The sequence below is a fragment of the Myzus persicae genome, unplaced genomic scaffold, assembly GCF_001856785.1.
Source record: "Myzus persicae strain clone G006 unplaced genomic scaffold, MPER_G0061.0, whole genome shotgun sequence".
Taxonomy (NCBI): domain Eukaryota; kingdom Metazoa; phylum Arthropoda; class Insecta; order Hemiptera; family Aphididae; genus Myzus; species Myzus persicae.
This window is the reverse complement of record NW_019101784.1, coordinates 59,248-77,502: the sequence shown is the minus strand read 5'-3', so window position 1 is coordinate 77,502 and position 18,255 is coordinate 59,248. Positions and strand designations below refer to the sequence as shown.

The following is an 18,255-nucleotide window of genomic DNA, read 5'->3' as shown; positions in this document are numbered from 1 at the left end:
ACATGGAACTATATACTCTGCCTATTTCAGAGCATCGTAACGAGGGTATCGTGTACGTTGCACATGTAAATCAAAGAGTTGCATGTACATATGTTATAATATAGGTATACAGAAATCAGCATATATATAAAATACTTGTATACTAATAAAAATGTAGTATGCCAGCTCCGTTGAAATAAAATCATGCCTTTAGTAATGACTATTCGGGACATTGAGTGATTTTTACATACTTTACCTACAAATCAATACATTTCCATAGTATTCGTTGCTTTGGTTTTTTTTTTAATAATAAACAAAACAAAAAAAAGTGTAATATATTCTGGAAATTCTTAAAAATTAAAACTATATATAATAAAATATTACAATTATATTTTTAAGACACGATATTAAAGTACTTAAGTAAGGATATATAGGTTATTAGATATAATTTATTCGTTATTTTGATATTATAAAATCCATAATTTAATATAGTTATAATATTTCTACAAAGAAAAAAACCAAATACAATTTAGGAAATTATCATCATGCTTAATTTAATACTTAAAAAAAACTTCCATCTAACTTGTATATTTAAATTAAATATTATATTCAACAGAAAAAGGTTGTTTTTGATGCTTTTTTCAATAATTCACTAATATTTTCTCGACATGTACAGACTTGCTCGGGTTTAAGCTGATAACATCGAATTCCTACTACGTCATGTATTGGAAAGTGCTAGTTCACAAAATTAGCATCCTTAAACAAATATTTCAATAAAATATGTGTTCATTCTATTATTACAACAAATTATTATTTTTCATCACTTTAAATTAATCATTATATTTCTAATTAAAAAGTAATATTCTCCCTGAATGAACATTTAATTCATGTCTATATATTAATTATGTTATTAATTTGAACTTAAGTACTTTATTAAAAAGGATATATGTGCCTTTAAAAACAAATATATATATAATCATATTTTATAAGAAATTAAGAAGTAATTGCTTAAAATGTATTTCAATCCACAGTAGGTTACCTACTAGTTACAACTTACAACCTACCAACCTACCTACCTATTTACGTACCTAACCTATTTGAATATTTTTTTTGCTTTATGGCCATTAAATATTAATATTTTAATAAAATAAAAACGATGACAGTATATAATGAATCTAACGTATATTAAATTATTAACCTTTTGTTTTGGGTATAAATTTGAAATTATTGAAAGTCCAGCTGCAATATTATGGTTCAAAATATATTTTCCAAGTATATTATTTTGAATTATTTTATAAAATAACTGTAACTATCGATTTTACACGTAAGCACCTAACAGAATGTCACAGAAAATAAGAACAGACTGGCCATAAACTTACCAAATCTCTTATTTTCTTCATTTTCACTTCTATTGTTCAAGAATAGAATAAAAAAGTAGGTACTCGAAGTACTTGAGAAATGGAAAACTCAGTCCATGGCAGAAAACTAAGAGTTCTTGACGTATATTTGGTTATAAAGCTTTTAATAAATTACGTTAGCCCAAGGATCATGCAAGTGGAGAAAATGTTCTTATTTTTTCCTCTCCGACGGTGTAATATAAGTTTGACTAAGTTTAATTTAAGGTAGCGTTTATAAAACGTCATTATGAGCAAGGTACCCAACAGGAAAGAAAAATGTAATTTTAACGATAATATAAGTTCAAAGTCACAGTTGGAGTATGTATGGTGAAAATTAAAAAAAGAATGTGGAAATTAGTATTAAAAAAGTTATATTTTTAACAGCCTACTGACGCACTATCTTTTAATACTATACTAGCTGATCCCATGCACCTCGTTAATCTCTAAAAATGCCAATTCTATATGAGACTCACTTTTGATAATGCGAGTAGTATATTATCAGGTATGCATCCACCTGAGGACCTCGCTTGATGCTTACTATCAATAAATAATATATTTTATTTTTATTTTTATTTTTACTGTGGAGACTCAGATGAGCGGTTAAAGTGGAATATCAACCATTTATAAACAATAATTTTAAAAAATGTATTCAAAAATATTGAAAACTGGGTAGGAGGGTGAAAAATACTTTACGACTTATTCTCAGAACTATCAAGTATGCACAAAAAATTACATGAAAATCGGTCAAGCCGTTTCGAAGGAGTTCAATAACAAACACTGTGACCTGAGAATTGTATACATAAGGTATGCTCAAATGAAAAATACTAACAACATAATGTAATATATATTATGTTTCGTTTAAATAAAACAATATTGATAAAATAATCAACTCAATACTTTTAATTATTTTACGTCAAGTCCATAGTGTCCACAGTCAAGTTGGAACTTTAAACCACATCGTTTTATTTGATATTGATATAATGCAATTGTAATTTTATGAAGTACTTGGTAAAAACTGTGGAATTTGTTACGTAGTTCTTTCCAGGTGTATAAAATACGTACATCATTATAAAGGTCACAGTTAAGGTAATAAACTTAAATGCGCTATTTTTAATGACGTTAATTGTAATGGCTAAAGAGCATTGATCAATTACGGTATGAAAATAGGTGTTTAAAAAGACCCTAAATATGCGTGTTGCCTCCATCCCAGTATTTTCCGTCAACGTAGAAGTGTAGGAAACTAAATTCTTAACATATTTAAGTGTGTAATATCTTATTAAATCATTAAAGAAGAACATAATGTATTACTTTTCACGTCATTTAATTTATGTACAAATGAACGCAATAGACTTTATTCAATAGTTTTATCAAACAGCTCATTATCAAAAACCATATTCTAATGAGGTAGGTATATGAGGAATATTATTGTATCAACTGAGGAGCACCTTACTTTTTACAATTTTTGAGCCATGAAAAAAAAAGTATTAGAAAATATAATTTTACAGTAAAATTTAAATATAGAGATACTATGTAGATGCTTAGTTGTTACATTTTCTGATGTAGCATCGCAAGAAAACGAAGCGAATAATATTACTTATCCTATAAACATAATTCTCAAAATAAATTCACATATTATAGCATATTGTTGTTAAGCCATCACACGTGTGTAAACATGTTATTATCCTGACGTGTAAACATTACATATTATGCTACCATATATTATTGTTATTAACTACCTACAAATAAGTTAATACTGGTGTACGATATACAGCTAGTGTTAATAGGTTCGTGGTAAACGAAATAGCTTAAAATTAGTAAAATATTTTAAACATTTCATTGTGCAGAGAAAATAAGAATAAACGTCTTAACATCGAAACGTTTTCAGTCTCTAAGTTTGGTATTTTTTTATTTAACAACACAATACCTAACTAAAATAGTAATTTTAAGTTGAAATTTCCAATTTTATTCGAAATTTCTACGAAAAACACAACATTTTGACTTTGTATTTTAGCTCAATGTACTTTGAACTTTAAAAGCACCAACTACAGATCCGATCTGTTATCACAGGTCATCTTAAAGTTAAAGACGGAAATAATTTTACTCCTCAAAGAGGTATAGTGTATAAAAAAAAAATTTGCTCTCTCCACTCAGAATCTAAAAATATGATTTATTAAAAATATTTTATTGGATTGTTTATTTCACAATATTCGCATACAGTACCTATATTATAATTTATTGGTCGTGAAATAGTTTCGTGTACAAACTAGATATTTTTTAGCAACTATGACATGTGATATGTAAAATAATATGAATATCTGCCACATAATGTGTATGTCTTAAATCACTGACCGGTATCTGAAAGCTGTGACCTAACGAACAGAATTCGTGATACGAAATTGGATGAGATCGAATTGACTTAAAACACAATATTTTAATGAATCGGTTGGTTTACTGTTTGGAAACTACAATGTAAGTTCGTGCTTCGTATTGCTTACCACTAAGTTCTGGGCATCCATTTTGCGAGCGTGCCGACGTAACGTCATCTCGAGACAAGCGGACAGATGTGGACTGTGGTGACGTGCAGCTAGCTAGTGCAAGACTATTGAAAATTGATGGTAGGGCAGGGGGTGAAACAATAACAATGTGAACAACAACAACAACAACAACAACAACTACAACACCAACAACAACGAATACGACTACGGTGACATCAACAAATACAACCGAATACCGATGGACTTCGCTTACGCCTTTGTATAGTGTTTTGTGGGTGGAGGGTTGTGTCTTGCGTGCGCTTCAGGGAGAGACACACGGTGGGGAATTGTGGTAGTCCGACCAACGCCGGATGATCCCCCACCGTTTTAGTTCACTCCCTCCAACCACCACCAGCCCTCTCACTGGCTCACCCACTCTCTCTCTCTCTCTCCTCCTATTCATCCATCTGTACTATACCAATTTCTCTATCTGTAATTCTCTATAATTTGTATATGAACTAGGGTGTGTGTGTGTGTGTGTGTACATTTATAAATTCCATCCCCGGGCATGTTATGTAACTGCTATTAAATTTGCATAGCGTTCAAAAACACGTATAGACGGTGCATACGCCGAGGGGGAGAGAAAAAACAAATGTTGACCTAAAATTAAGCTCGTGTTCGTTTCGGTATATGATGTGTAAACGGTTGCCAAAAACCGTATACGAATGGACTCCAAGAACTCGACTGCCGCTCTCGTGTATCTTAATATTATAACACATCTACGAAAGCATAACAACAGTAAACTACTCTTTGTCGGCCTGTTATGTTTATTGATGAATCTCAATTATTCGTACACTGCTTGTATTAGCTATAATAATATCATGTAATATTATTTTATTTGAGCTCGCTTGCCTCTACTGGGAAATCCATCATCTACGGTTCACAATGATTATATAACCTAACATATTCGCACGATAATGTAAATTATTCCTTCTAAAAATTATTTCTGTAGAATTTACTTCTGCAACTAATATAACTATATTAGACATATTGATAATTCACAATATTAATACGAGGTTTATATAAAATATGTTATAATATTTATAATATAAAACTATACACGTTGCATAATTTCTTGTTTCTAAAAATACATTTTGATCAACATGTTCTTCTATATTTACCTGATCTTTGAATAGATTAGTTATTATTTTTATACCCTAAGACAGTATTTAATTTAAGATTGTTTTTCAAAACAGTATTCAAAGCGATTTTTTCAACAGTCACCCCAAATTATCTTGAAGGAAGTAGATACGTATTATAAAATATACTTTTCTGTTTTCATGAACTTTGTGAAAATGTACAACTTATTTTAACACTAAAATTGTTTACTTTTTTACTAGGTGTATCTAAAATTGGTACCAATACTCAAATACATTAAATTACATTATTTTAATAAATTGTATCGTTTATATCTCCTTTATTTAATACCCAATAACCTGTTTGAGGGAAGTAATTATTTCAAAACGTGTACAAGTGGGTACCACTGTAAGCATACACAGTGATTGAAGTGGGAGGTGGAATACGGTGGGGTGGCATCCCTCCACTTTGTATAATTCATATTTTCCATCCCTCAACTTATTTTGTACGACTGTTTAAGCAATATATGAGAATTATACAAATTATGAAAGGCATTCCTCCATTTATTTTGAGCCACTTCGACCACTGAACATAAATATTAATGTATGTATAATGTATATGAGTAAATTAGGTGTTGAATGGGTAACTAAAACGGACGGGTTAAATTTTAATTTTAGTGATGAATCATTGTGCAATATGAAAAACGATTCTGAATGGAGGAGACAGTCCGCCAGTCTATTATCACTCAGAATATTTCATATAGGTTTTTTGATGTTGCTATTAAATTTATTTCCTATTAGTAATAAAATAGGTAAATTGATTTTTTTTAAAACATTTTATATTATTAGTATTTTATTATTAATTGATAGCTATTGATTCAATGCCAAATTACCATAGAACAATTCAAATGTATAGGTTCAGAGAATACATAGGGAATAGCTTAAAATTATTCTAAATATTTTTAAAATGTCATTTCGTAGGTATAATAAAATATATTATAATATACGTAAATGTTTTATGTCTTTTTTTGAATGACAACAAAATAACTATCATCGTTATTCTTCGTTTAAATATTTATTTTCGTCGAAATTTGAACTAAAGATACCTACAGAAAATTGTGTCTATATATTTTGAATATTTTGAAATAGATGTTATCAAAATTATAAGAAACCTTAGATACATTTGTTTCATTAATTGAAAAAACTTAAAATAGCTCTAAAAAAAATATTTACATCAAAATACTTTTTAAATTGTATCATGTATAGAAAATTACATTTTTTCAACCAAATATTTAAAGTATCTAAAGTTATTTGTTTAGAGTTCTACCAACAAAAAAAATTTTTCTAAATAATTTTGAAAAGCACTTAAAGTACTTTTGGAACCCCTTCAACAACCTCCAAAAAAAAAAAAAATAGTATTAACTAGATCCAATTTGGTACCAGAAACTACGCTCAAAGTTAAAGAGTTGAGGAATTTACTACCCAAAATAGCGAGGACGGAAACGAAATAAAAATCCCACATTGTAAAATCAATTCATTCATATTCTCAGAATCTAAATAAATTGAAAATACTCTTGACAACAGGCAACAGCTATTTACATACTAAACGTCGATATTTAATTATTTATAAAAAATGATTATGATTCTTAATATACCTACTATAGTAAAGGCATTACCAATTTAATTAAAAATAGTAAATAAATTATTCTAATCATATTTACAGAAAAATAGTAAATCATCATAAATGCCAACATCAAAATTCATAAAAAAGTGTTACACATTTTTTACTATACATTAACTTATGAAAGTTAATAGTTTCTCTAACAATAATAATATAAGGGTAATATTATAGAATGTTAGAATATTTTCCTTAAATTTATAAAGGGCAATTTCGAATAAATCTCATACTTTTTTAAAACTACGAGTGTTTACATTACATAAATCTCTTTATACATTACATTCTTACTTTGTATAAAACCAAATCAGTTTAGTTGATAACATTTCACTAATATTCGTTTTATTAGATATGATTATAATAATAACACACTACTACTAATAATAATAATATGATAAAAATTATATAAACGTTTGATAAAAGTTAAATTAAAAATTATTGTGATTGAACAACATGGTTTTTTCAATTGCATACGTCAAACTAAAAAATAACAGTAATATATCAAATATATTCAATGACATGATTCTGTTTTATGTTTCTAAAAAATGTACAATGCATGTCAATAAAATACAATAACTAAACTATACGAAATATACTTTATAAAATATTCATGCTGTTATTCTGTTACATCGTTTTACGTGTGTCAAACATTAAACCTAACCACGCAGTCCGATATTTTGCCTACGATAAGTAAATATTTTAGTTATGATGAGTTTGTACTTTGTATAATAATATGATATCGCTACTATGTACTAAATCAATTCGAGGGTGGCATAATACCAACTGCCGAATATTAAATGTTTGTACACCGTATGAGAACACAAAAGTATAGTTATAATTGTAAAGTTATATTAATTATGAAAAGTGATATTATAAATATAATTTTATTTAATTAAATAAAAATGAAATATGATAAAACATTGTACACATACTATTATACGGTATTTTTATTTGTTTGCTTACAGGTGTCTTGGGTGAGACGGATAGACTATACAATTTTAACAATAGGGACGAGAAGTTATAGCAGCGACAAAAGGTTTTACGTAGACCACACCAGACATTTAAAGGTGAACCATATATAATTTTAATTTTAGTTTAGCAAAGCTCACAATATATTATTCTTGAAGTTAAATAAAAAATAATTGTACAAAATATTATTCTCCAATTACTGCTAAGACAAAATACAATTATAAGATTTGTTTCCTAAATTATATAAACTATATATGACATAGGTGTATAATATTATATTACAATATACGAAACTGTATGGTGAAGTGAAAATGAACCTTTATAACTCAATGACTAAAACTAACACTATAATTCAGTATAAAATGTCGGAGCCATGCGTGGCTAACATCGTTGGGTATATTAGTGAATAAATTATTTCACAAGCATAAATACACGTCCATGACTTTACAGGTACTTGGTTTTTTCCCGTCATTTTGGAACATTTTAACATTTTCTAGACACCAGTATAAATTGTGAACAATTTCCCGGTACAATTAAAGATAAAGCACTTTTACAATCAACACCCCGAATAGCAGTAAATATGTCAATACACGTAGAGAACTAATAGCGCCCACCCCACTTTGGCTCTTTGACAATAGAACTAAAGCCAAATGAGGGAGAAAAAAGGATTAAACGAATCAGTCTAAGTAATCAGTAAGAATAATGACAATAGCGCCATTAGAGACTTTAATAAAGTGCAGACTCCACCTTTTGGAGAAAAAAAAATGTTTAAACTTTATTGTTGAATAGTTTTGTATATAATAGGTAGGTAATTATTATGTTTAGTAATGGTAACTAAATATTGAGGCACCTATATTATAACACATGGTGATCTATTTAATGTAAAACAACAAATATTTCAAAAACTATTGACGTTTTTGAAAATGTTTTTTTTGTTATATAGTTATTATTCATTCAAAACAGAATATTTCTAAAAAAATATAGTTTTACTATTTTTTAATTTGTTTAATGACAACATGCATTTTTAATTTCTTATTCCAACCAGAATATTTAAATGGAGTTCTTCAATAAGTACAAATTGGATTTTTGGACGAATAATTTCTGAGTTATAAGTATTTTATGTTTAAATGAGTGGAGTGAAGTGCTGCAGGGTTACCCCGTAAAATTTTAAACTACCACTCCGCACATCTAAACTTTGAATACGTCTTATAACTAATAAATTACCTGTCTGAAATTTGATCATTAGTTTTTGGAAATATTTGGAATAATATTGTGCTTCGGAATATGAAATTAAAAGTGTATGTCATCATTTAAAAGTTTAAAAGAAAGACTTTAAAACGGTAACGATTTTTCAATAGATATTGTAGTGTAATGACTTAAAATTATGTAAGGAGATATTTTCAAAAATGTTAAAGTTTTCTGAAACAATAATTGTTTTACTTTAAATGGATCACCCGTATAGTTTCAACAAACGAATATCAATTGATTAACATTTTTAATATTAGTTTTACAATATAACAGAAATAAATATAAATGTTCAATAAAAATTCACTGTATAAACTGCAGAATATCTTAAAAACACTATGGTGTTTAAAGTCTTATACAAAATTATAATTTTGCTATCATAGTTTAATAATAATTTATTGCGAATACATTAAATTGTATGATAAATATCAGTTATAACATTCGTAAATACGAACTTTAAGAATATAAAACAAGAGCATTTCCATTGAATTTTTTTACCTTAAAAACATGTTTTAAATTGTTGTTTAACTCATATTTAATGTGCTTATACTCATTTGTACGTAATTCGTAATACTAATTCAGTATGACCGACCCCAGGTAAAATTTCACTAGATGTCAGATCGACATTTTTATAATATATTAGTTTATTATTCTATACATACACATTATAGTTAATATGGAATACCAATTATTAATAAATTACAATTAGTTTAATTACAATTACTAATTACAATCAGACATACGGTTTAAAAAAAATCAGGGTGGCAATCAGTGTTGATAATAGATAACTAATAATTTATCCAGATAAAGATAAAGATAACAGTACTAAATTTTATCTAGATAAAGATAAAGATAAAAATGAATAAATATTTATTTAGATAAATATCAGATAATTTCATGTTTAATTTTTACTATCAAAATAGTAAGTATTCCAGTATTCTTATTGGAATACCTGATATGATAATACATTTTACCAAACATTGATTTCCCGTGTAATAAGTATACGGTATACAGAAAATTACGTAAATATAAATAACATAATAATTTTTTTTGGAAGTCCACAAATAAATTATCTAGATGTGTACTCATAGATAACTAAAATTCTATCTAGATAAAGATTAATATCTTCTTCTTCTTCTTAACAGCTTAGCGGACCATGCAGGTCCATCGCTGCCACCATTATTTCATTCCATCGGGCCTTATTATTCGCATCTTCCATTTTTACGTTATCCTGGATCATTTTTAGATCTTTTACTATTACATCCTTCCATCTTGTTCGGGGTCTTCCTACAGGTCTTTTCCCCACAATTCTTCCTTCTGTAACTCGTTTTATAATTTTTCCCTCTGCCCTCCAAACATGTCCAGCCCATTCTATCCTCTTGCTTCTGCTATATGATAATATATTTGGTCTTCCATATAAATTCTGTAGGTCATTGTTATGTCTTCTTTCGTATGTTCTCGTTTCTATATTATAAACTGGGCCAAATATTTTTCTGAGCACTTTTCTTTCTGTTGTACATAACTTAGCGTAATCACCTTTCGTAGTAGCCCATGTTTCACAACCATATGTCAACACGGGTCTCAAGTAACTTGTGTATAGAGTTACCTTCGATTCTCTCGATAATAGCTTCGATCTAAATAGCTTAAGTAGGCTATAATAACATCGGTTCGCACTAGCTACCCGTTCTTTTATTTCTTCATGTACGTTGTTTTTGCTGTTTATGTTTATACCTAAGTATTTAAACGCCTCTACTTTTTCGAAGATATAAGGGTCTACTTTTAGATTTAAATCATTTCTGTCATTCCGTGAAATACACATGTATTTTGTTTTCTCTTGATTGACTTCTAGACCCATAATCTTGCCTGCTTCTAAGAATTTTATTGTGGTTTGCTTCACTTCGTTTCTAGAATTATCCAGAATTATCACATCGTCTGCATAAGCAAGGATGGTTTCAATTTCACCTACTTCCATTTTTCGAGTTTCCTTTGCTGTTCTCACTACCCATTCCAAAGCAATGTTGAATAGCACCGTTGACAATGCATCTCTTTGACGAAGGCCAGATTTTACTTCGAACTTTTCTGACATTTCCTGTTGGTATTTTACCTTCAAATTAGTCTTACTATTACACATCTTGATTAAATCTATATATTTCTGAGGAATATCTAGACACCTCAGGACCCTCCATAGCTCTTTTCTATTAATCGAATCGTAGGCTTGCTTAAAATCTATGAAAACTAGGTGTAGATCTTTATTGTATTCGTAGTGCTTCTCTGCTATTTGTCTGATGGTATGGATATGATCGACTGTTGATTTTCCTTTTCTAAATCCGCACTGGTATTCCCCCACGATCTCTGTTGCATATGGGTTTATTCGTTCCAGGAGAAGTGATGTAAATACTTTATATCCTGTGTCTAATAATGATATACCTCTATAATTTGAAACTAGCATTGGATCTCCCTTCTTGAAGATAGGACATAGTATTGCCGTATTTCACTCCTCTGGCATAGTTTCTCTTTTCCATACTTCACTAATAATCCCATGTAATGTGTTTATTAAATCTTTTCCACCCTTTTTTAGTAGTTCTGCTGGGATTTTGTTTTCACTCGGTGATTTGTTGTTCTTAAGTGTTTCTATTATCCTTGCTACTTCTTCCTGCTTAGGTTCTCCAATATCAGGTTCTACAGTGTAGTACGTCATTTCTTCGTTTGTGCTACCCTGTTCTTGTCTGTTTAATAGTGTTTCAAAATGCTTTTTGAACAGCTCTACTATTTCTTTTTTATCCGTGACTAATTCTCCTTTCTCATTTAATAGCATTTTTACTTGTGGTTTAAAACCTTCTTTAATTTGTTTGCTGTTTTCAAAGAATTTTTTGGGGTTTTTTCTGTTTTCTTCAATTTCTGCTATTTTTGCCTTCATATCAGTTCTTTTTTCTCTTCTTAATAATTTGTGGGTTTCCTTTCTCCAGTTTTCATATATGACTTTATTTTCTTCAGATGGATTTTGTAACAATTTCTTTCTAAGTTCAAAACGTTTCTTTATTGCGTCTCGACACTTATCATTAAACCATCGTCTTCCTTCTCGTTTTGGTGCATTTCCAATAACCACTGAGGCGCAGTCTGTTATGATTTGTTTTATTCGGTTCCATTGGTTTTCTATATCCTCAGTCGAATCCTTCCCATTGTTTTTTCTTATCTCCTTCTGTACTAGATTTTCATACTGTTTTGCTATTTCTTGGTCTCTAAGTATTTCAACATTGAATTTCGAGTTGTTCGTTTTTGATGATCGTTTCCATTTCGATGATAGTCTTATCCTGAAATGGGATATAATCAAATAGTGGTCGGTATCCGCATCTGCGCCTCTGTAACTTCTCACATTACTTATACAACTCATATGTTTTTTACTGATCATAACATGATCTATTTGGTTTTTGGTTAATCCATTTGGGGATACCCATGTGTGCTTGTGTATATCCTTTCGGGGAAAATAAGTACTACTGATCACTAACTCTTTTGACATTGCCATGTTTATTAATCGTGTTCCGTTGTCATTACTATATTCATGAAGACTTTCTTTACCTATCGTTGGTCTATACATAGTTTCCCGGCCAATTTTAGCATTAAAATCCCCTAAAAATACTTTGATACTGTGCCTAGGTAGTCTGTCATAAACTTCTTCTAATTCCTCATAAAATTTGTCTTTTTTTTCATCTTCTTTTTCTTCAGTTGGTCCGTAGCAGGAGATTACTGCAATCTCGAAATATTTTCCCTTTAAGAGTATATAACATATTCTGTCATTTACTGGTTCGAAGATTTTAACGTGTGGTAGTAAGCAATCATGTACTATGATGCCTACTCCATTTTCTCGTGCTCCATTATCTGTTCCACTGTAGAATAAGGTCATATTTTCTTTAGTTACGCTTCCTTTATTAGGCCATCTAACTTCTTGCAAGGCTAATATTTGTATTTTGTATGATCTAATAGTATTTAAAACATATTGCAATGCACCTGGTGTGTTTAAAGTTCTAACGTTCCATGATCCCAAATTTATTCCATTTCCTTGTTCCAGTTGTTTATCCGTTTTATCAATCCATATCCGAGGCTTGTTTTTTGGTGGTTTCTTAACCAAGGTGTTTTTTACACTAGATGGGTGGTTAGCCCATCGTAATAACCCCCAACCTGGAGGACCAGACTACCCCAACCAATTAAGGTCAGGGTAGGGCTATTGCGGTGCATTTATTAAGATGCATCGGGCGGTGGGGACGCCACTTTCCCTACGCCTAGAAAAGATTAATATAACTTGGCTAAAATTTATCTAGATAAGATAAAAGATAAATAATTTTTATCTAGATAACTTATCTAGATAAATTTATCTAGATATTTCCCAACACTGGTGGCAATGGTACGCTTGCAACCAGCAGTCGCCCTTGCACAGATCATGACGACACTAAAATGCTTAATAGATATAACTTTATTTCTATAAATGTCAAATATAAATAATGAAGATAAAATAATTTTTGATTGTCTTACTGTGTATTTTACTGTTTTAATTAGAACACTGTACAACTATTATAACACATTAACACTATAACATCAGTATAGGATATTAATCTCTTCACACATTTTTGTTAAAATATCCTACAACTATTTTGATTTGAAAAATTTGAAATTGAAAATACATACAATTAATTACAAAAACTTTCTGTACTCGTAGTAACAGGCTTGTCTTGTAATTATATAAAAATATCCATGCAACTGACTGAATATTAACTAGACGCCTACTGGTTTTTGACAATACTATTTAATTATTTCCATGTCTCCAAGTCAGTATCACTGAAGTACTTCACGTGAAATTTTCCAATTAAAATTAATAAAACAAAAAATAAAAATATTACAACACTTAAAATATTAAATTGTAGTTACAACTCTTTCAAAAAATACATTCAGTATACATTTAAAATGAAATAATTATAAGCATCACAAAAAATGATATTCTACTAGGTTATAATATTATTGTACTTAATGAGATTGTGACATAAAAATTTACTTATTTAAATATAACTTATGAATTTTAAGTAAGTACCTGATAGTAAAATACAATTTTTCTAATTTTGTAATCGAGTATAATAAATATAAATGCAAAAACAATATTTGATAAAACCTCTCTGTAATTCTACTTATATAATTGTTAAATTTTGTATCCCTATATTAAAACCTATAGCTTTAAATTTATAAAACAGAGGAGTTCGATCTGATGTATAATACATTTTGAGTGTACCTTGAGAGTTCAAAATTTGACAAAATTAGATAGGTATTTAAACGAAAATAACAATTTTAATGAATACTGTATTTTGAAATACAAATAAAGACGTCAAGTAGATAACTACTTTGCTGTATACACTGTACGGTAGTTGTCAAATTACCTCGTAATCGAGCCCATTACGAATGTGTAAATGTCTTAAATATTAAATAAAATCATCATAACATTGAGGTTACTAAACAATTATTTTAATAATAAACTTAGTATTTTAATGAATGCTCGAACTCCTCGATTATTTTAAAAATTACTGAGCATTTTGAAGAACCGAATAAAGAATAAGATAAATTTAGGACGTATAAGCGTGTTCAGACAATTCTAGGGTAATGTTGCAGAAATATCAACGAGGCCAGTAGAATTATTGTTTTCAGATTCTAAACAGAGCCATGAATGAGTGTTGATTATACAATGGTGTCTGTTCTTTTATTTTCATGTGTAAAGACACTTGTTCTACTAGAAAAAATACTTTGGTTGTCAACTTTGGTGGAGGTTTCTAGCAGAAAATTAGATCTAGTTGATATATTTATGAGATGAATGTTGAAAATTCTCAGTACATTTAAAAATATTTGGATGAAAAAAATAAGAACATAAGTTAAAGTTTTTATATTATTATTAAAATATTTATTTAGTTATGTTAGTTATCAAAAAGTTAGACCATTTTCGCTCGGAAACGTTTTTCATCAATTATTTACTATTGAATTCAAATTTAAAAAATCCATGACAGTGTCTACTCAATGACGAGGTACACTCAAATTATACTGTAAAGAATAGCCGGCTGCCAGTTACCTACTTTTCTAGTACCCCCTATTTGAATATACAAATAATTCCTAATTATTATTTATAATTATAAAAATCAATATGTAAATATTATAAACATACACTGTCAAATCTTATAATAATATTATAAAGCCGCCTTTGTTTGATGTTATATTCAAGTAAACAAAAAAATATACCATAAATTATTTAAGTTTGACATTTCGGAAAATTAATTAATCACATAACATAATGTAAAACTAATTAATTTTATATACATAAATAGAATAACTATTATAGTATTATTGACTACTTAATGCTTACTGCTCCTATCTCAGAGTAGTTGATACATAAATTAGTTTGCTTCATTATAAAATTTACATAGACATTTAAATAAAAATAAAATAAAAGTAATGTTAATGTTAATTTCACGAAACAATGGAAGAATAGGTAAAACTCATTGTTTCGGTTTTATTACTTTAATGCCACCATGGACCAAATTCGATTTATCATAATTTTTAAATTTAAATTAATTGGCTTAAATAAATTACTGGCTGAATAACGATAATTGTGTAGGTAAGTATTTTAAAACTTTAAAAAGATACTAACCTTTTCAAAAACTGCAATAAATGGTTGGACAAAAGACAAAATTAAAATAACGTTTAAAAATATAATAAAGTTAAGCGAAAAAATCAAATAATATTTGAAAGTTCAATAACGTTAAACAAAAAAATTGTAAGAGATTTAAATACCTCAAAATATAAAAATTATGCATATATTTTTATTAATTTAAGCTCTGAACCAAACATAATATTGGCAAATTATAGTTAGGTTATTAACGTTTAGTATTGTTAGGAAATGTGTATGAAAATGTTTTGTTTAATTATTTTACATACGTTGTATTTAAAATTAATAAATATAACATAAACAACTAAATTCAATTCAATTTTAAGTAATATATAAAACCAAATATGTGATATTACTAATTACTATATTCATAAGCTTATCAGCCGATCAAATTCCAATGGTTTAGTTTAGAATGTTTAGATCAATCAAAAAAAAGTTATTATAAATATAATATACTAGTAAATATTTTTAGAACGCTGTTATGTATATCTAATTCATTGTTGAATTTTTTTTCCATTAAAAATAATTATTTTTCAAGATTATAATCTGTATTTTTATAGCCTTCCATCCGAACGCAAAAAATTCTAAGTAAACAATTCAGTTTTGGTTATTTAATTTATAATAAACATATAATTTTTGCTTTATATATTTACGGACTATAAAATACAATTCAAACAATAAAAATCAAGAAAATTATATATTATGTATATAGATTGTATAGTCAATTTAACACTCATTATTTTAGTGTATTATACATAATTTGATTCTCGATTAAAACGCTAAAATAAATTATTCAATTATTATTATTCGTGAATTTATTTATGTTTTATAATTTTCATATGGTTGACGTAGTACAATAATAAATTACACTAGAATTGTTTGAATGAATGTTGTATGGTATTGGAATACATGGTGTGTATATATATATAACTAATAAATTATAATATTATAACCCCTTTATATAAGTCCATAACAATAAATATATTTTTTAGTTTAAAAACAATAAATTACTTCTACTTCATACAGGGTGGAAAAACGATGATCCAAATATATTTATATACTTATATATATATATATATATAATATATATAAAGTATTCATTCTCCACCCAAAACACAATAATTGTTTATTTATTTTTGATTGTACTGCAAGGATCGATCTCATGAAATTAATCAATTAGTTCTCAAAACAAAGAAATATCGATTCAAGACGCATAAAAACTTCTATATTATGCTCAATTATTTCTCATAAGATAATATATACCTAAGAGTATTTTAATATCTGAATGGCATAGCATATTTTGAATGATAGTATGTAGTACTATAAATGTAAAATATTAATTAAAAAATAAGTATTTTAGAACATATAGGTAGTATTTATTACAATATTATAGACATTATGTCAACATTTTAAATCGTATTCATTAATAAGTACATATTATTTGTGCAGTATCTGTTCTATTATCAACTATTTTTTTGGGTATAACATCTAATTGTGGATTGCACTATGGGTCTTAAATTAAATATTTGTACTTACACACAGTATACAACGATAATATGGTCATTTTAATACATTCATAATAATATGATTAACACGTTAATGTGTAAGCTTTACGTTAAATAAGTCGAAATGGGCTTGGTAACATGATTTATATTGTAAATAAATATAATATATATTTAGAAGTATTTATTTTTAAGTTTTTTTTTCTCATTGTTCTCTTGTAGTTTTTAAGTATTAATTTAACCAACAGAATAATCAATGATTTTATGAAGGAGTGCCTGCAAAATAAATACACATTTTAACTCTATAATATGTTGATTAATATTATTTTAATTTGAATAAAAAATATGGTATGAAAATGTTTGGCCAATAACCAGTAAGAAAAATAAAAACAAAAACAAACACCTAAGGAAATAAAATTCAAATTTAAGTTTGGATTTCAAAATTAATTTCTTAAAAAAATGCAAATAATCAATATTGAACACGACTTTTTTATCTTCTACTTAATTTAATTTTAATCCATTAAAGTTTTTCTTTTAACACCAATATTCTATTTTCAAAGGAAATTAAATTGCTGTAAGATACAGCTATTTTGGATACTTAAGTATTGTTTTTCAACCTCATTTCCGAAAAAAAAAAATTAAAGAGTACGTAATGTGTACCTCTATGTAATGGGATAATTGCTAAAGTTTTGGTCTGCTTACATGTATTGTTAAATTAAATCCGAATGTCCCGATGTATTGGAAACACTTATCGCTTATAGCTATTATCAGACTGCAATTTTAAAACAGCTACCTATTCAATTTTAAATCAATTGACATGGCCGCAACAATATTTTATAACACTCGTTTACTGCCTCAAAATATGTTTCCGAGGGAATAAAAACATTATGACATTATGACCCCCAAAAAACGTTTGGCAATAAAAATATATTTTGTTTTATATTTTCTCCGTATGGACGGTTATCTATTTTATAGTTTTTGAGAAAATAATTTTAATTTAGTACATGAGCTTTAAACACAAACAAAATATTATGTTTTTAGTTTTTAGTTAATTATTACCTTAAATGCAAAATACCAGGATTTCAAAATAATGTCTTGGAAATGTATGAAGTTTGCATTTAAGTATCGACTTTATACTATTGAAACACGAATATTTTTAGTTGAATTAAATTAATTAACTGAAT

At 27.8% G+C, this 18,255-nt stretch overlaps 1 protein-coding gene across 5 annotated transcripts in view; it reads left to right on the top strand.

Annotated features, from left to right (window-relative positions):
- Window positions 1-18,255, top strand: part of LOC111030415 (igLON family member 5-like) — a 174,462-nt gene that overhangs the window by 149,770 nt on the left and 6,437 nt on the right. For all 5 annotated transcript variants that reach the window (XM_022309887.1, XM_022309888.1, XM_022309890.1 and 2 more), the window contains one exon: window positions 7,627-7,728. In XM_022309887.1, the coding sequence (XP_022165579.1) occupies window positions 7,627-7,728 (102 nt within the window). The remainder of the gene's footprint in view (window positions 1-7,626; window positions 7,729-18,255) is intronic.